Source organism: Symphodus melops (genome assembly GCF_947650265.1).
Source record: "Symphodus melops genome assembly, chromosome: 17".
Classification (NCBI taxonomy): Eukaryota; Metazoa; Chordata; class Actinopteri; order Labriformes; family Labridae; genus Symphodus; species Symphodus melops.
Genome location: NC_136707.1, coordinates 20,734,353 through 20,751,775, shown reverse-complemented (window position 1 = coordinate 20,751,775; position 17,423 = coordinate 20,734,353). Strand labels below are relative to the sequence as shown.

Below are 17,423 nucleotides of genomic sequence, written 5' to 3'. Positions count from 1 at the left end.
AAACTGATTTCAAAGAGAAGCTTTTCCCCCCATTGTGGCGCGACGCCTTCAGTTTTAGTGGCAGCAGTATTTGTAAGCATTCAAAACAATCCTCTGTTCACTACGCATGTCTCTCATAACAATTTGAGTTCAATCTGCCAGCGAAGGAGTGCTGGGAGATGTTATTTGCTCGTTTGTCTGTAATCATTGCTGTCTTGCTGTGCCTGCCTGTGTGTCTGCGAGTGGGAGAGAGAGAGTTGGTGCTGTAATGACAAGAGGCTTTATTTTCATTTCACAGTTTGCCATCACAGCCTGTCAGTAGTGATTCTCTTAATCCACGCTGCTCACTGTCACTGTCACAACACACACACACACATACAGGCGTTATGTATCAAGGAAGCACGCGCAAGCAGATAAACATACATCAGACACACAGGCAAACACACAACATTGTGTATTCAGTACGTACAATCTGAACCAGCCTCTTGGTATCAGAGAACCAATTAAATCCACTACAATCAGTGTGATCAGTCTTAACATCTTACTCACGTCTCAGGGAAAAGAATGAAGTTGGCTCGAGTCTGTTTTGACAAACGGGCAATTGAAAAAAGAAAAAAGAATGAGGTATTCATTATCAGGTAGTTTCTTGCTTTGAAATTACAAACTGATGCACAAATACATGCAATACTGCTTTGTGCTGGTTGCATATTGCTCCTTTAATAGACAGGGTTGCTTGTAGGATTCGTTGCTTTAACATTAGCAGGTGAAATGGACTTTGAAAGCACAGTAAAGCATCTTTTAAACTACAGGATAGTGAACTCTAAACTAAGATGACGCCTAAGCTCTTATGACAGTGTTTTCTCTGAAGAAGATTGAAAGACTTTTTGATTGGTCATTGAACTTGAATTAAACTGTGATAAAATTCTGTCTTTTCGAGTTTGCCTGGGTAGACCCTCTCCCCATTTTTTTATGCCTCCATCTGCACTTTGATCAATGAGTCAGCCTGATGTGTCTGATGCAGGATAATTCTGAGATGAATTAAAAACTTAACCCCAAAAAACAGAGCCCAAAAATCATGGTGTCCCACTTAAAACTCCACTTCAAACCAGAGTGTAATCTATAGCGTGCAACAAGATGGGAGCTGCCTGACGCTATGTTTTAATGCGATTGAGAAAGTGTGTCGCTTCCCTCCCTCTTCTTGGAGGACTTCAAAAAGTGAGTTTTGGGACGGCAGAGCCTTTACTTTGACTCTTTCATCTGCTGGGTGACTCTCTCTCTCTCTCTCTCCCCCTCTCACTCTCCCGCAGGGCTGATGGTGCACTGAGGAAGCGAGGAGCTCAGATAGGGCTAAGCATGTGTAAACATTCACATAAACATGTATAACATGCCTGATATGTGGACAGTGACATCATTTTCGTTATTTTGGCATTGTTCAACATCACTGTGGATTTGAAATGATTAGTGTGTGCTTTCAGTGCAGATGTTCAGCTTTAATTTAAGGGCAATGATGACAGCAATATGGGGTGAACCATGGACAAAAACATTCATAAAGAGACAATAAAAATCACCATAACCAAAGGCTTTCAATTCCATTTAGAAGCATGTTAGTAATAAGTGTTTCTGTAACCAATGAACTAAATATCTATTACCTATAATGTCTGGCCATGCACTCTCATGGCCCACGTGCAGGCTTTCACAGACTGAAGGCAGCGAGCTAGTTGTTTGAGAATGGCAGAGATATTGAACGCTGTTAGCGATAAAAACAACGCCTTTGCCCTTCATCTCCCAAACACATTTTTGTTGAGGAGAAGGAAACTTTTGTGCTTCAGCCGCTACACAAAAGAAGGTTTCTGCTCTCAGAGAAGGACCTGACTGTCGACGCTCAAATTATATATACAGGTATATTGTGTGCTTCAATTCTTTCTTTGGATTGTGCCAAAGAGAGGGACTCCTGCGAATAGTAATTTGACTCTTTTTTTTTGTTGACTCATCCTCCATCAGTATTCACTCAACATGTGTATGTAGTTCAGCTGTTATTTTGGAGTGCAGATTCAGAGACAGGCCTGAAGGAAAGTTTTAAGACTTTTAAGGGTTGTAAACTTTTTTAATCAAGCTTAGTATTACTGGTTTCTCGACACTGGTTTAGTCCTGCTTTAACATGATGTTGCAAATCTTTTGCACTCAGCTGGCGCTTTCACACGCATGCACAAAAGTCCAGAAATGCATCTGGGCGAGCTGCTGCATGTGCGAACACAACCGGCTGAATTTTTCCCCGTGACTTTTATCCGGAGTTTTCCCTGCTTGCCCCCAAAGTAAAATCTAAGCGTGAAGTTGGGGTGAGCTGATGTACTGTAAGAAAGCAACAGGCAAAATTCATCTGCAGAGAGCGAGCAGGAGGGGATGATGTTTATGTCACATGACCAGTGGGCAACCACAGTGTGATCTTTGTGCACTGTATGTCTTTGAACACATAGCATTGATATAACTGTCCTCCCTTTTGTCTGACAGGGAAGGTGCGAGTGTGAACAGGGGAGACATGGGGCAGTCTGTCCTGACACATTTTCAGCAGTGCATGTGTAAACAAGTTAAACACATTAGGAAGAAATTCACCTCACATTAAAACTAAATCCCTGTATTGATAGCTTCTATTAAACATTTCTTTTAAAATCTGTTTTGGTAGTCCACAGATGTAAAGTACAAAAATGGTGTCACTGTCAAAACACTCAGAGATGACTGCAGTTCATATAAAAACACAGCCTCTAACAGTATGGTATGTGTTTGTGCTGCTGCTATGATGTAATCACACACCAACATCAAATTCAGACGCATGGGTCGAATAATGTGATTACTCCACACAGAACATCCTAAACTTGATCTGTTTCTCCCCTAAATTGCGATCCTCTGCACTGCCTCCCTCATCTCTTTGTCTCTCGGTTAGCGTGTTAGTGTGAGGTGAACGTGGGCCCTCTTTGATCATCCCTCAGCCTATGTTTCTCTCCTCCTCGACTAATCCATGACCGACTGAATAATGTGATTTGGTGTATCTCCAAATGGCAGAGGACCAAGCTAATAAGTCAGCAGTGACAGCAGAGCGAAAAAAAAAGAAGAGCGAGACGTGGCTATGACAACAACGACAACAACCTCGTACCACCATCTTCTGGTTGAGAGAGAGAACAGTACATCAGTGAGGGTGCACAGAGTTAGAGGGTTAGGATGAAAGCTAGTGTGATCGGATTTGATCAAATGCTTTATTATGTTCTGGATGATTTCATCTGCTGCCAGATTTTCTTGGTTGAACATCTTGGAAAAAGAACCACAAAACAAGCAAGCAGGGTTGGCGCCATGTTGGAATGGTAGGTTTAGAGACAGTTGAGACAATCAGCTGTGTGCATGTTTTGTACCAAATAAGTCTTGGGTGGTCTGTTATGAAGAGCAGATCTCCAAATATGGATGTGAATGCAACAACAGCACATTGAAGCCACATTAAGATCCAATCGGTTAAACCACATTAAGGATGGGTCAGAGACGCATCGTGTCCACACGTGAAAGCAGTGTGAAAGCAGATGCATCTCCGGCCACATTAAAAGACTGCAGAGTCAGCTTTGTGCATAGAACAACAAACACCAGTTATACACAAATCGTTTTTCTTTGCCAGACGACTGAACGGAGGGTTTGAACTCAGTGCCCTCGCTGAGGCACCAAACTGCAGCAGCAGTGCTTTTCTCCAGCTGCACAACTGATCATAACTGTTTCTCACTGTTCTGACAAATGATCACAAAAAACCCACAAAAAGAAATCCAGGTGAAGGTGAAACGTCTGAATGCAAGGGATTAGGTCTACAGTAATGGTCAGTAGATATCAGAAAACATGTAAATGTTACTGACAGACACATTTGAGCCAATGTGGGAATTACTTTTTTCAAATGAAACTATTTGCAATAATTGTTCAGAAACTTTGTGATGCCATCTGTCAGCCCTTTACACCTGCCGTGTCATGTTATGACAAGTCAAAGAAAGCTACATTTCCAGTTAAAGCACTCCTACTCTCTCTGAGACAACCCAATGGCCATAGAAGGAAACTCTCAGTGTTTTGGATGAGCATAGTCTTCCTTCTTAAACCACCTGTGGGACAAAAAAAAGACTTATTGTAAGACAGATGCCTTCATACCTGTGTGTGTGTGTGTGTGTGTGTGTGTGTGTGTGTGTGTGTGTGTGAGAAGAGTAAGCAAGTCGCTCCTTTCATGTCAAGGTAGTCACATGGGGCATGGCCAGAGGGATACTGGTGCTCTGACACGGGGAGCAGGGATTGGCTGTTGCATGCCAAAACGCTGCTTTCTCACTGGCTGATATTTGCCTCCAGGTGGTTTTGTCACACTTGGTTAGTGTTTGATGAAGTTCCCTGTGCCTTTCATCTGAAGCAAAAGTGGGCGTTAACATACACACATGCACACACAGGGAAGTACTACAAATATTCACAAACACACACACACACACGCACGTATGCACACACACACACACACACACGCACGTATGCACACACACACACACACACACACACACACACACACACACACTTTCTTTCCTTTTAGACTAATTTCCCAAAGCATTGTAAAGGGCCTAAATACACAAATGTGTAGACAATATGTGCCCTAAAAATGGCAATACATGCAGTACATGTCCAATATGAAAACACTTCAAGGCCATATCAGTGTGTTTTCCTTCCTAGGCAAAAACCCGCCCTTTTTCAGACGAAGAGAAATTATAAATTCAAGGTTTCAGACGTTTTTCATTTCTTATCAAACTCAAGGAATCTGATGTTTTGTTAATTTGTATCTCAGAAGTATTGACAAGCAGGGAAGGAATATAGAAGACCTTTTATCAATGTTCTAAACTGTCCACTTATGCAGATATAACTCATCATGCACATATTTTAAATATGACCCGTGTCTGCATCCTGCTGGTCATACAGAGACCTGTGCATTATGTGCATGTGTGGTAAGACTCCTTGTTCCCACACTTCCTCAAAGCCCAGCCGCCCACATAAAAGAGGGCCCCAACGTTCTGGGCTGTGCCACAGCATGGCGGCTGGTTGGCTTGGTGCTGGGTATGAGATGGGGGCATGAAGAAAGGCGGAGAGAGAAGGATGGAGGTGGAGGTGCGGAGAAGAAGAAGAAAGTTTGATAAGGATGTGGTGTGGGTGAGAGGCAGGAAACACGCTCACTGTAGCCCAGAGATGAGGCGTCTTTATCTGGCACAGAGGCAGCTTCACAGGCCCCTCAGTGGAGAATGGAGATTGTGAGGTCTGGGGTTGTGTGTGTGTGTTCAGCTTTACCAGTGAACAGAGGCGCGCGCGCACACACGCACACACACACAAACACACACACACAAAGATAAACTTCAATAGCAGCCGGACTAAAACACCCCACCTCACACACTTTCTACTGTGCCCACCTCCATCCCTTCTCCTTTCTTTTGATGCAGCTCAAATGTATGGAACAATCTTAACGTCTGATCTTATCTCCTATGATATTCTGTTTCTCATTATTTCATTCCAACAGCTTCCACTGTCTACAGCCAAAACATCACCCCCATCCCCCTGTATCCCTCTCTGTCTCTCCCTTAAACGCATGTGTCTTTGATGGGAATCCATTCATGGATTTAATGGATTTCTCTGGCCTTTTTTCCAGGATCTGGAAGATGTGTTCAAAAAAAAAAAAAAAAAAGGAAAAGCTGCTCTGCCCGGGCTCTGCTTTCAAGAGCATGGTGGACTGCAGAGGACAGCATTTCTGTTTGCATCAAAAGAATGAGAAATTTTCAGCTTACAAAACAGGGTGGACGAGTCAATATGGATCTGAGAGCTGGCTGACTTCAATACCATGTGTGTGTGTGGGGGACAGGGCAAAATGAGATAGTGAAACTTTCCCCTGCCCACTCTCAAGTCAAACTTGGAGACAGATTACAAAGTTAAAAAAAAGATGTTCAACCTTTGGTGAGGTTTTTTTTTTTTTAGAAGCATGTACTTTTAGCTGACAAAAAAAGGACCAAGAAATCATTAATCTCTTTCATAAAAAGTGAAACTAGCACATCGCTTTTAGTGTTATCAGTTGAAGTTCAACATTCAGCCTCACTGCTTTGAATCTACTCCAGATTCCACGACAACTGTGGGCCATTTTTCCCCTGTGTACAGAAAAAGAGGGAATTAAAGTCTGCCAAAAAGATAAAATGACTTTTAGCTGCAAAACAGCCGTCACACATCTAAAGAGAGAGAGAAAAAGTGACTGATAGGAAACAGCATGATTTCTTCAAATGAGGATTACCCTGTAATAAGCACACACTCTTTCCCTCGGATCTCTCCCCCCCTCAGTACCCCTGGTTCTGTGTGCCATATGGAGCCAAAATGGCCGCCTGGGTTCTTTGGAGGTCCCTGCATTCCGGGGCTAATGCTGTGCAGCTGGCGCAAGATGGTGTCTAATGAAAAATGCTCTCTTTGATGGGTCCTGCAGAAGGATTAGGTTCTGATCAACACCACCTTAGGTCAGCTTCCTGCTAGAGCAGCATAAGATTATGGGTGATTTCCCAGCTGTGGGTCCAGTTTCTTCAGAGGTGAGGGGAGCGAATATGAGACACAAAGAAACAGAAAGAGAGAGAGACCCTTAGAGCTTCTAATTGAAGTACTTCCTGGTTCACTAAGATACCAAAACTCAAAGCTGTGGTTTCCCCTCTTTGACCTACCCTTAACTCCAATCTCCTTAGTGTGTGAATCTCAAAAGGGCAGATCTGGAGATTGTTAGAGGTTTACTTGCATTGATTTTACTACAGAGAATAAAAAAAAGGGCTCGGCTCTGTTGGGGTGTCTAAGATGATTGATGCATAGGTTAAATCTCATCTTGAATGTGGAGACATTGAGATGTACTTGTACTACAGGCTTCAGCAGGTACAGCTTGTTGTACAGACACACAGGTCAAAGTTTAGGCCCTACGTCTGCAGGCCACATTGGAGCAAGTCCTTGATCAAGAACCTGAATTGTGTCAGAATAACACATACGAGTCCCGTTTTTGTGTTTCTGATAGAGAAAAGACAAAGGTGTGACTTTTCTAAGCTATCAAAATAGGAAAATACATTTATGTAACTTGACTTCTGGAGACTGCATCCTTTTGGAAAGCATCCATTTCTCTTGTTTGCCCTCCTACTCGTCACCCACCTTCTCCTGTGCGGCGTCCCTCTCCTGCTGGTGGCTTCTCTCAAGGTCGCTGCGAATGCGCTCCATGTCAGAACGCAGCCGGTCCAGAGACGCCTCCTTGTCCAGAAATGCTTTTTGTTTTTCCTCCTCGCGGAGTAACGCCATCTCAGCCAACTGTTGCTTATGCTGTACATGGACGCACTGAAACTCATCGTGTAGACTTGATAACTGGGCTTCCAGATCTGCAATCGCCTGAAAAGAGACAAATGGAGATATGTGCGCAGGATTAGGGTGAGTGATGTTAATGTTTGTCCTGCAGATGTAATGTGGCATTGAGATGGGAAAAAGGAGGTCGCCCTAACTGGTACACTTTTATATGTTAGATAACTTTCCAGGAGTCAAGTCCACTTATGGGATCATTTCAGCATAACTTTTTGTTTTTTCTCTAGATTTTTGTTTGCTATTATTTAAATTTAACTCACAAATTAAAATATGTTTCATAACAATCTCCCATATCTCTCCTCACATATTTCTGTATCACCACAAGCTGAGCAAGCTTTATGTAAAATAAACTGTAAGCACAACTATTCAGAAAGGATAAGGTCAAAATACAGAAATAAATTATGTGTAGATAACATCCCTACTTGGTATCTCCTCACTGAGAGATGAGAGGAAATCTAAAGCGTTCACTGACGATCTGAGAAGAGGGCGACTGAGTTACAGTATCTATGTGTGAATGAGTTCCTTTACAGTTAAACTAAACATGTGAAAGTTTCTAAAACAGGCTTCAAAGCGTCGGTTGTCCTCTGGGCTTGTGTGGAGGCTGCTGTGATGACATGACCTTTCATTTGACCTCTCTCTCTTTTTGAACCGGCTCAGCCTCGACGTTGCCCAGCAGAGAGCTTTAATAGAGCTGCCAGTGAGAGTCAACAGCATATAGTAGGAATGCTAATAAGCACAAGCCCACGGCCTCTGACACACCAGAAAATAAGACTGGTCTGACAATGTGCATGCAAACTAAATCTCCAGAGTTTGGGCAATGTCAGAAGGAGAGGAGAAGCTTTCTGCTTTCGGAGCTGGAGTGATTAAGACCGTTACTTCAAAACTTCAAGAATGATCTTAAATTTGACCTTTTTCTGACTAAGAGGTCAGCTGCGAGGTCATACTTTGTATTTATGATATATACTACACATACAACATTACTCAGTATAATATGATCTTTTCCCTATATTTATGAAAAGCAATGATCAAAAAGCATTGTAGGTGCCTCTGTGTTTGCACTGCAGAGTTTCACACTTTCTTACCTATATTGCACTTATTCCCCAGCTATTGCACATCCTCATTACTCTCTTTGGTTTACTTGGTTTATTTCGTACTTTGGTTTGAACTTGGTGTTCTGCCTCATGCCCCCCCCCCCCTCCCCCTCTCCTCAAAAGCATGGGCATCCCAGGACAACGCCATGTTAAGGCAATCAGACAGAAAGTGTCTGAAGTCTTTTTTAGCGGGCACTGGGGAGAATCAAAGAGACTTCAAAGGGATGTCACAAAAACAGGCAGATGCTGTGGCTCCGCGTTACACTCCCCCTCCTCTTCGCTCCTCCTCCAGTCCCGACACTGGCACATACAGACGGATCAGCTTCTGCACGCACATACATACAAAGAGCCACACGTGGTCGTACGCATACCCGCACAATGGCATGCAACACATTTATAGACTAAGAGGTGAGAAACAAGCAGGAGCGATCCTCCATCTTCACGTCCCCTGTCTCTTCAAATGACCAGTCTCATTGCTTTGCCTCTGCTTTCAAGGGCAACCAGCTATTAGATCTGAGCCCTGAAGAGTCTTTAATGTATAATTCTCTCTTTAACAAATGTGGCCGATTCGTCCTCTAAAAAGAGGGAGAAAAAAAAAATCTTTTAATAAGTTAGAGTTTAATCTGCCAGAACAGAGGCATTCGTGATGACACTTCAGAAAGTGGAGGAGGCCAAAAGAGCATGTTTCCTTTGGAAGTGAGCGAGCACAGCCGCGTCCACGTTTTAGCATGCTGATGTGGAGCTTTGTGACGAAGCAGCTCCTGGTCACAATAGGAGGGTGTCTTGTGAAATGTACCGAGTCTAATAGTGTCAGTTATGAAGACAAAAGAGCGGCAGACGAACTGAAGTAAGAAGAGGAAAAGATGGAATGCTGGTTAATGGCGCACATCCAAACGAGTGAACACATGCAGATGGGAGCCATAGTTAATATGCTTTTTTTTATAAAGAACAATTGCATGCATGACTGATGAGTTCTAAACAGCCAGGATGTGCTGGAAATAAAGAAGACTATGGTCCACACTTTGTGAAGCTGCCTGTGATAAAGGAGAATTTGTTATGTAAAGGAAAATAATTGTGTTTTCATTAACATAAGTAGAATGATCTCTGCTTTGTTTTTTTTTGTTTTTTTTGATCCACATGATGAAACAGAACAGATTAAAAATGAATAACCATCAGTTCCAAATGTTTCAAACATAAGTCAAGTTTTGCTGCTTTGGGAAAATGTTTGTGGATCACTGCCAGATATGAACAAGTGAATGCTGTACCAAGAAAGTGAAGACGTCATTACTAAGAACAGGAAGTTGTTATGACTTGGCAAACATAGGTGCAACTAACGGGAATTATAAAAGCTGTATTCCACAGTGGCAGTGCCAGCGCCATGGTATTATTCATGCTGGCTTAATGACATGGCTCACAGGCACACCTCGATGGAACACAGTTTGAATTCATCTCATTAGTTACTGTACACTTGAATGAATACGTGTGAGTCAATAGCTAGCATTAGCATAACAGGTGGGATCTTTTTTATTTATTTTATTTTTAGCTCTGTTGGATATAAATCTTTACCAGGAGAGTTAAAAAGGGAGCTCAGTGTGTCCATTGATTTAGCAAACTATGATTAAAGTGGCAATGAGTGCGCTTTGGCAGGAGATGTTCGGACAGAGCCAGGTTAGCTCTTTCCCCCTGCTTTAAGTCTCTGTGCTAAGCTAAGCTAGCTTAGCACAGAGTACTTGTCCTGCTTCCACTTACACAGGAAATAAATGTACAGCTGTACATGACTGTGGGGTAGGGCGGGAAATCTTCCTGGTGTCTGAAGATTGGATTCTATTTTGACTCTTGGGGGGTCTCGATTTGAATGAGAATCAATTTACGATTAAAACTGTTTCTCTGTAACAACACTGCGAGAGAGTCCTCAATTCATCATTTGATCAATGCTCTAAGAGTCTTAGCAACATAAAGGATACTAAGCAGTAAATTATTCTGACAGTTTTCACCTGAAAAGGAATCAATGAATATTATATTAGTGTTAAGATGAATATGTGGTGTATGGAATACGTATGCTTCAGGAGAGGAAACTAAGCAAAGACGATGCAGGTCGGACTTACAAATGTCTAACTGTTGTCAGCCACATGACTCTTCATGTGCAAAGCCTGATGTGATGTATGCACATACTAAATAGCCTCATAGTTTGAAAGGGAGCTGTATTACGCAGAACATCACAGAGAATCAATCATCAGTGAAACTCTGCTTGTGATCAATGCTCCTGAATGAAGAGAAAATCTGGGCTGGTCCAGAAATGCTCAGGCGTATACTGAAATCGTGATGAAATCATTTAGAGAATCACAGAATGCAGTGACATGCCAGCTCAGCGGGATACTCGTCTGCTACAGAAAATAACAGAGTAACAAGACAATGATCCACTTGACAATACTCAGATGTCAGGGACCAATCATTTGGTAAATGACAACACACAAGCACCGGGCCGATCAATGTGAGCACTGTTCTAGCTGTCCGCCGTGTCCTCTTCATCAGACATCCTCTTTGACTTAATCTGTCATCACCCTCTTCATTTGACTCATCAGAATCACGTACGTCGGGATAGAAATGCTTTGAAAAATTGACAGCATCATTATTTAGTCCAGCACGGCCCAGAAGAAAGACCTCACAAGGCTCCTGCTCTCTCCCATGCTGTTTGAAGTCCAGATGGCATGTACGTACGTAAAAAAAAAAAAAAGCATAATTATTCAGGAAAATAATACCCGTTAAATGAGCTTTGAGGAGGAGCCGGAAGAAGAAAAAGAAAAGAAAAGAAAGAGAGATGGCTTTTGCAAAGAACAAACGATTCTGTTGTTTGTTTGCATCAGAAAGAAAAATAAAACAAGGCTTCGATTAATTTATAATGCTGGCCCTAGTTTTTTTAAGTCAAACTCTTGCTAAAGTTTAAATATTGAGCTGCCTCACAAAAAAAACTGAGTATGTAAAAAAAATAAATAAATACAAGAGATAATTGGCAGGTTTCAATCGTGGTGCGAGAGAGAAAAACTTTTCTCCTTGTATGACTGTCGATGCATCTCTGGATGTGCACAGGAATGAAGGTTTATCATTGCAGAAAATCATAGGAGACGAAGCCATAAAGAAAGTCCACAACATCAGGATTTGTGTTTGTTAAGAGGGTACACTGATGTCTACTGAAGTGCTTCATCCTCTGGGGGGCATTGATCAGCTAACAGCGCAACACTGATCTAGCTGCGGGCGAACATGTTTTACCAACATTTCATCATCCTGGATGGAAAAGTGAAACTTCCTTCCAGTTAAAAAAACTGTTTATTCTTTTAAAATATGAGAAAATTCAGATCCAAAAGGATGGAAAGAGCGCGTTCATCCTCAGTTGGTGAGATGCTGACTACACACCAGACCTGAAACTCAACATCTGAACTTTAATTATTTCATTTGAGACATTGTGATGTGGGCAAGGTGGTTTGAAATGTAAAGAAGGATGCATGCAGCTACGTGCTGGGAGGAGCCGGAGTTTCTAAGAAAACAAACTCCATCAGGATGAGGACAGTGTGTACCTGAGTGTGTTTTATTTCAGCTCTTCCCTCCACACGCCGACACGACTCATTGGCACTCCTTCTCAAGCACAGCACAGGAGTGATTGTCCCACCGCATCAAGGGGATGAGTGGGTGTGACTCATACTGTGAGTGGATGACTGACGTTTGCTGTCACCTTCGCCAACTTCCTCACTGTGAAAGTCCTTCCACTGATTCCAGGAAGACTGAGAGAACGTGTGAGCAGGAGAGAGGCAGAGATAATGAGGCCTGAGTTCAATCACTGCAGCAGGCTACTGAGTTTTCTGTTACCGTCACGCCACTCGATGAGGATATCACTGTCCTACTGACCCTTACGTTTTATTTTATACACTTTATTAATGCTTCTCACACACACAGGCCTGAATCACACACGTGCACAAGCAGGACCTGTGGACATGCATTAATGGAGAGATGTCAGAGTGAGGCGGCTGCCCCCACTGGAAGCACCCCCTGAGCTGCAGGGGTTTTAGTGCCTTGCTCAAGAGCACCTCTGCAGTGCTCAAAAAGTGGTCTGGCACCTCTCCAGCTAAATTTCCATATTTTGGTCGGCATCGGGACTTGAACCGGCAACCCTCCAGTTACCAACCTAAAATATGTTGTTTGATGGGCTTGGAAAAGTCCTGAGACCCCGGGAAGCAGAAGAGAAATGAAAGGATGGAAGACGCCGTAGGATGTGCTCACATGTGTTTACTGTATTGAGAAATTGCTGTTTTTTTTATTTTGAATCTATTCAAATTTTCAGAACTTCAACAGCCCTGTGTTATGTGTCCAGAAAGGCTGTCAGAGAAAGCCACACAGCTATCAACGGTGCAGTACAAGTTCTCCAGGGGTAAACAACTTTGGTATAGCAAAAGTGTTTAATAATAAGTGGCTCTGCAAAATGTAAAAAAGTCTCATGTTTAATACATATCTGCTGCTGGTGTGTCAGCGTCTTGTCACTTTAACAGCGCCTCCGTGGAACAGCACGCTCACAGGGAGTCAAGCAGGCTCACATCCTACCCAGTTTCTCAGACCTCACAATCCTGTCCTCTATCTTTCCAAGGCCTGAGTGAAAAGATGTGGATTGCTGCTGCTTGAACATCTGACAACAGGCAGACGTCTGATCTGCACTCAAACTGCTGCATGAGCAAGCTGAGCGTATGAGATGAGTACCGGGGAAGTTTGTTTTCTGTCACCTCCCGAGATCCTAAATTTGTCAAACTATGCGTCACTTTGACACGAGCACGACGGCGTGTTATCAGCTGAGATGTCCTGTTGTGACGGCATCTCAAAAAAAAAAAAAAAAAAGCCGGTGCTATCAGAGCTGTGAACGGCATTCCCCCCAAATATTAGACAAGAGAACATTTGGGAGGCAATGAGAAGAAAAAAAACGTGTCTTTCATGATATACAACTTTATGCTTTTGAGACAGCTGGAATGCAAGACATCCAGTTAAATTAAGTACAGCTATGGTGGTTTTAGATTATTTCTAGAGGTCTATAAAATGATTCCCTCACAGAAGTTATGGATGACAAATGACTCGAGCTAGCATCACTCCAGGGCGAATTTTGAGCACCACCAGCTGCGTTTTGTCCAGCTGCCTTGTTAACGTCTAAAATCTAACCCTGAGGAAAAAAAATAAAAAGCATGATTACTTCCCAACTTATCGGAGCCTGACACCATGTGTGCATAAAATCAGTGTACGCACATTTTGTCCACAAAAACAATACAGATCCAACGAATCCCATCTCCAGCTAACGGTCAACAAAGTTAATCTCTGCATGCTGAATCTGTCCATTGCATCAGGAAGCCTGAGGAGTCAAACACTACCCCAGTTGGGGTCTGGTTTGTCCAATGGCTTCCCACAGAGCTCCAAGCTAGCCCAGGATGGAGAGAGGCGAAGACAGAGCGTGGGGCTTGAGATGAAGACCTGCTGCTGGTTTGGCTAAATTCAAACAGAATCGCCTCTCAGTGTCAGATGAGTCCGTTAATATAGTCCCAAAATGTCAAAGACTCATTGTGTCTGCCAATGCTGCAATAAGAGAGTAACCAGCGCTTTCCGGAGGGAGATGGCTACCTGCAGTGATTCACTTTGCTGGGAGTACAGGGCGCTTGACGCTGGTCCACAACCGTACAGCGGAAAATTAAAGACAAATTCGAGCCAGCATGTTGGAATAAAAGCTTGCCGCTCAATTGAGCGAATTTCTTCTCCTTCATCTGGCTACCCGTGGTTTCTGCATTACGAGTCTTTTCACTTTTATCACAAAACCCTGCAGCGGTAAAAAAAAATACATCAAAAAAATCAGTTGGAACATTAAGTTGGGAAAGTGTGAGGTTTTTTGTGAGTTTCGTATTTTCTTGTAAAAAAAAAAACCCAAAAGACAACTTTCTATTACTGGCTTCGTTGATTTTACGAAACTAAAGTTTTTTTCTCTTCAAAAAGCAAAATCCAAATGCTTCCGTGCACTCGTGCTGAAAATGCAGTACTTCATTAAAATCCTTCCCAACCAATATCAATATCAGTTATTGTTCAAGTGAAGAAGTGTCTTCCCGCTGTGCTTTTGAAACCCAAGGAAACGTTAATGGGCAAAAAACAAAATGGTTGTCCACGGGAGAGCGGTGGGTCAGCATGTGTGTGCAGACGTGGATCAGTGGAGACCCCCTACCTGGGCATCGCGCTTCCTCCACTCCTGGGTGTGCTGCTGGTGCTGCTGCAGGGCGGCCCTGGCCTGCCTCTCAAGGCTGCTCACCTCCCGCTGGCGCTCCTGGACCAGGCTGTCCTTTTCCGCGCCGTGCTGCTGCTGTAGCCGCGTCCTCTCCTGCTCGTGCTGCATGCGCTGCTCAGCCATCTGATTGGACAAGCAGGCAAAGAGAGACTTCATCAGCCAACACACACTCAGAGCAACCCTGTCGTCATGACAACTTGTCCATCCATTCATCCTCCCTTTTCGTCCTATTGCTTTCACCCCTTGTCTCCACCTAGAACACCCAAGAAATTTGGTGAAATCGCAGAGAAGGTGGGGAAAGCGAGAAAAGTTTCTCTGCCTCCTCACGTTGAGGTCGACATGTTGTGATGTGTTTACATCTCGCTTGCTCCCCTCGCCCTCCCACCTCTGTTGCAAATTGTACGGACCGGCCCTCAACGTCCCACTCCTCTCTCTCTCTCTCTCTAAATCTGTCCCCCTCGCCCTACTCTGTAATCGGCATATAAAAGAGCAGTTAGTTTGGGCTCAGCACGGAGCTGGTAGGGGTTAGCCATCTGGCTGCAGAAACAACCCAACGCCCCATGCTATGAGCCTGACAGCATGTGAAAATCGGCTTAGGCGGTGAATATGATGACCATAATAAACAGAACGGACAGAAATGGAGGAGTCAAAGAAAGAGGAAAGAAGTTGAAGGAAGGAGAAGATGCTCAACATTCTTGACACTGTTTTTACCTGCTAGTTTATCCTGAGGATTAATTCAACCATTTTCAATTCCATTCACTCTGCTTAATAATCAATACTACAACTAATTGGATTATGCTTAAAGTAGCTATTACCATGCTGCTATAATTGGGGTTTATGTTGCAAATGAAGGATATCTGAAAGCAGAGTTAAGCAAAGACCTATCCCCGAAAAGGCTTGGGTACATTAAACATATACAGTAGAATTCACTCTTAGTGCATTAACAACCATCTAAAAAAAAAAAAAAAAAAAAAAAAAAAAAAACATTTTTAATGGAACACAAAGGCCTCATTTTTCAAGGCTTAATCATCCTGTCAACAGAAGCAGGTCTGGACTGCAGCACGACTGTGTGCAGAGTCACCTGCTGAGAGGTGAGCCTTGCCAGCCGAGCTCCCAGCCTTTCCCAGGCTCTGTTCCGTTCTCACTCCCCCATGGCGGGGGGACCAGTGACCCCCACACCATCCTGCAGCGAAGCCTCAGCCGGTGCCATGAAAGGATTGCAGGGGCCTGGGGCCCATTTGCCTCCCTGCTTTGAAGCTAATCCCCAGCACATTGTGCTTGACGGCACCCTACCTGGCCAGGGAAGCGGAGATCCAGAGCCTGTATGCCCGGTGCCTCTCTATCCGTCGGCCTATCTTCAGTCATTGCATGCTATTCAGAGCAGGTGATGAATGAGGGACTATCTACAGGAAGCCGGATTCCGTCCCTAGCCCCAGGAGGAAGGCCACAATAGACACTTCGTTTTAGCCGCCAAGAAATAACCCTTGAGCTTTTGGGAGCTCTTTGCTCAATGCCCTCTAAAAAAGGCCAATGGGAGGAATTTTTAAGCATGATAAAAATGTTGTTCGTCTTTCACAAATCACAAACAGGTCTCTGTTAGGATATCACACATGCCGTTACTTGAGCACTTAAGAGAACATCACTTTTTAAAAACTCTATGCACAGTGTGGGCGACATCTCCCACATGTTGCCACCAGTGAGCTGATGATGTGAATTCCACAACAAAGACACAAGTTTGCACTACCTTCATTTTCCCTTCAAGGACACACGAGATGGAAATGAGATCCAGGGTCACAATACGTTGTCCTACAGGGATAGTCGGAGTCAAACAGCAGCTCAAGTTAGAGATGGAAATTGCTACCGAGAACTCCAAGAAGGACATGCGGTAACAGAAAGTGGGGGAGGACATCGTGTCTTACTGTGCGCTCCAGTTAAGAGTCTCAGGCCGTGGGAGTTTTGGAGAAACGAGGGGATCTGACGTGAAACCAGATCGAGAAAAAAAAAAGGGCATGATAGATCCATTGTGAGTAAACTGCTAAAGAAGAAGACGGTGAGGAGATGACAGAGAGCGGACCCAGCAAGGAGCCTGATTGTGACATCACGTAGCGCCAGCGTGAAGCGGAGGATGCTGGGTGCTGCGGTTCTTAAAGGGGCCGGCGTGGCGGTTGTGCGAGAAGGCTGAGTCGGTTAGAGCACAGCTTGGTGCCACAAAATGCAGAGTGGGTCGGGTGTTACTGCACAGCACGACTCCTGTCAGCCTCTGCTGACATGGCTGTGCCTTGTGTGCGTTGCTGGCATTGAGACAGGACAGTGAGGTAATGGGCTCCGTTCAGCCCCAGGGAGGAGAAAATCTGAAATGTGTGAGGAGGAGGAGGGTGTGAAGGAGAGCAGAACAGAAGCCCTGAATGCTCTCAGCAGGGGTGAGTGTGAAAGAGGAGGGAGAGACAAACCCTTTCTTCTTCACTGTAGGGTTTAAATTTGAACATGGCCTGTGCGCACAAATCACACACATTTGCACGTCTATGAACAAGACTTGTTCGTCATGTGTTGCCACAGTCTAACCTCTGAAGAGTGAGGCTATTGAGATTTCCCTCATGACTCCAAATCAGCCGTTTGACCTCACTGCATCACTCCAACGTCAAGTTGCAGAGTTCTGT

At 43.9% G+C, this 17,423-nt stretch overlaps 1 protein-coding gene across 4 annotated transcripts in view; it reads right to left on the bottom strand.

Annotated features, from left to right (window-relative positions):
- cep112 (centrosomal protein 112) overlaps positions 1-17,423 on the bottom strand; it is a 104,331-nt gene that overhangs the window by 40,739 nt on the left and 46,169 nt on the right. For 3 of the 4 annotated variants that reach the window (XM_079365695.1, XM_079365697.1, XM_079365696.1), the window contains 2 exons: positions 14,707-14,889; positions 7,180-7,410 (listed from right to left, as the gene is read on the bottom strand). In XM_079365695.1, the coding sequence (XP_079221821.1) occupies positions 7,180-7,410; positions 14,707-14,889 (414 nt within the window). Of the gene's footprint in view, positions 1-6,064; positions 6,156-7,179; positions 7,411-14,706; positions 14,890-17,423 lie in introns of those variants that run through there. The other variant, XM_079365698.1, reaches the window with a different exon arrangement.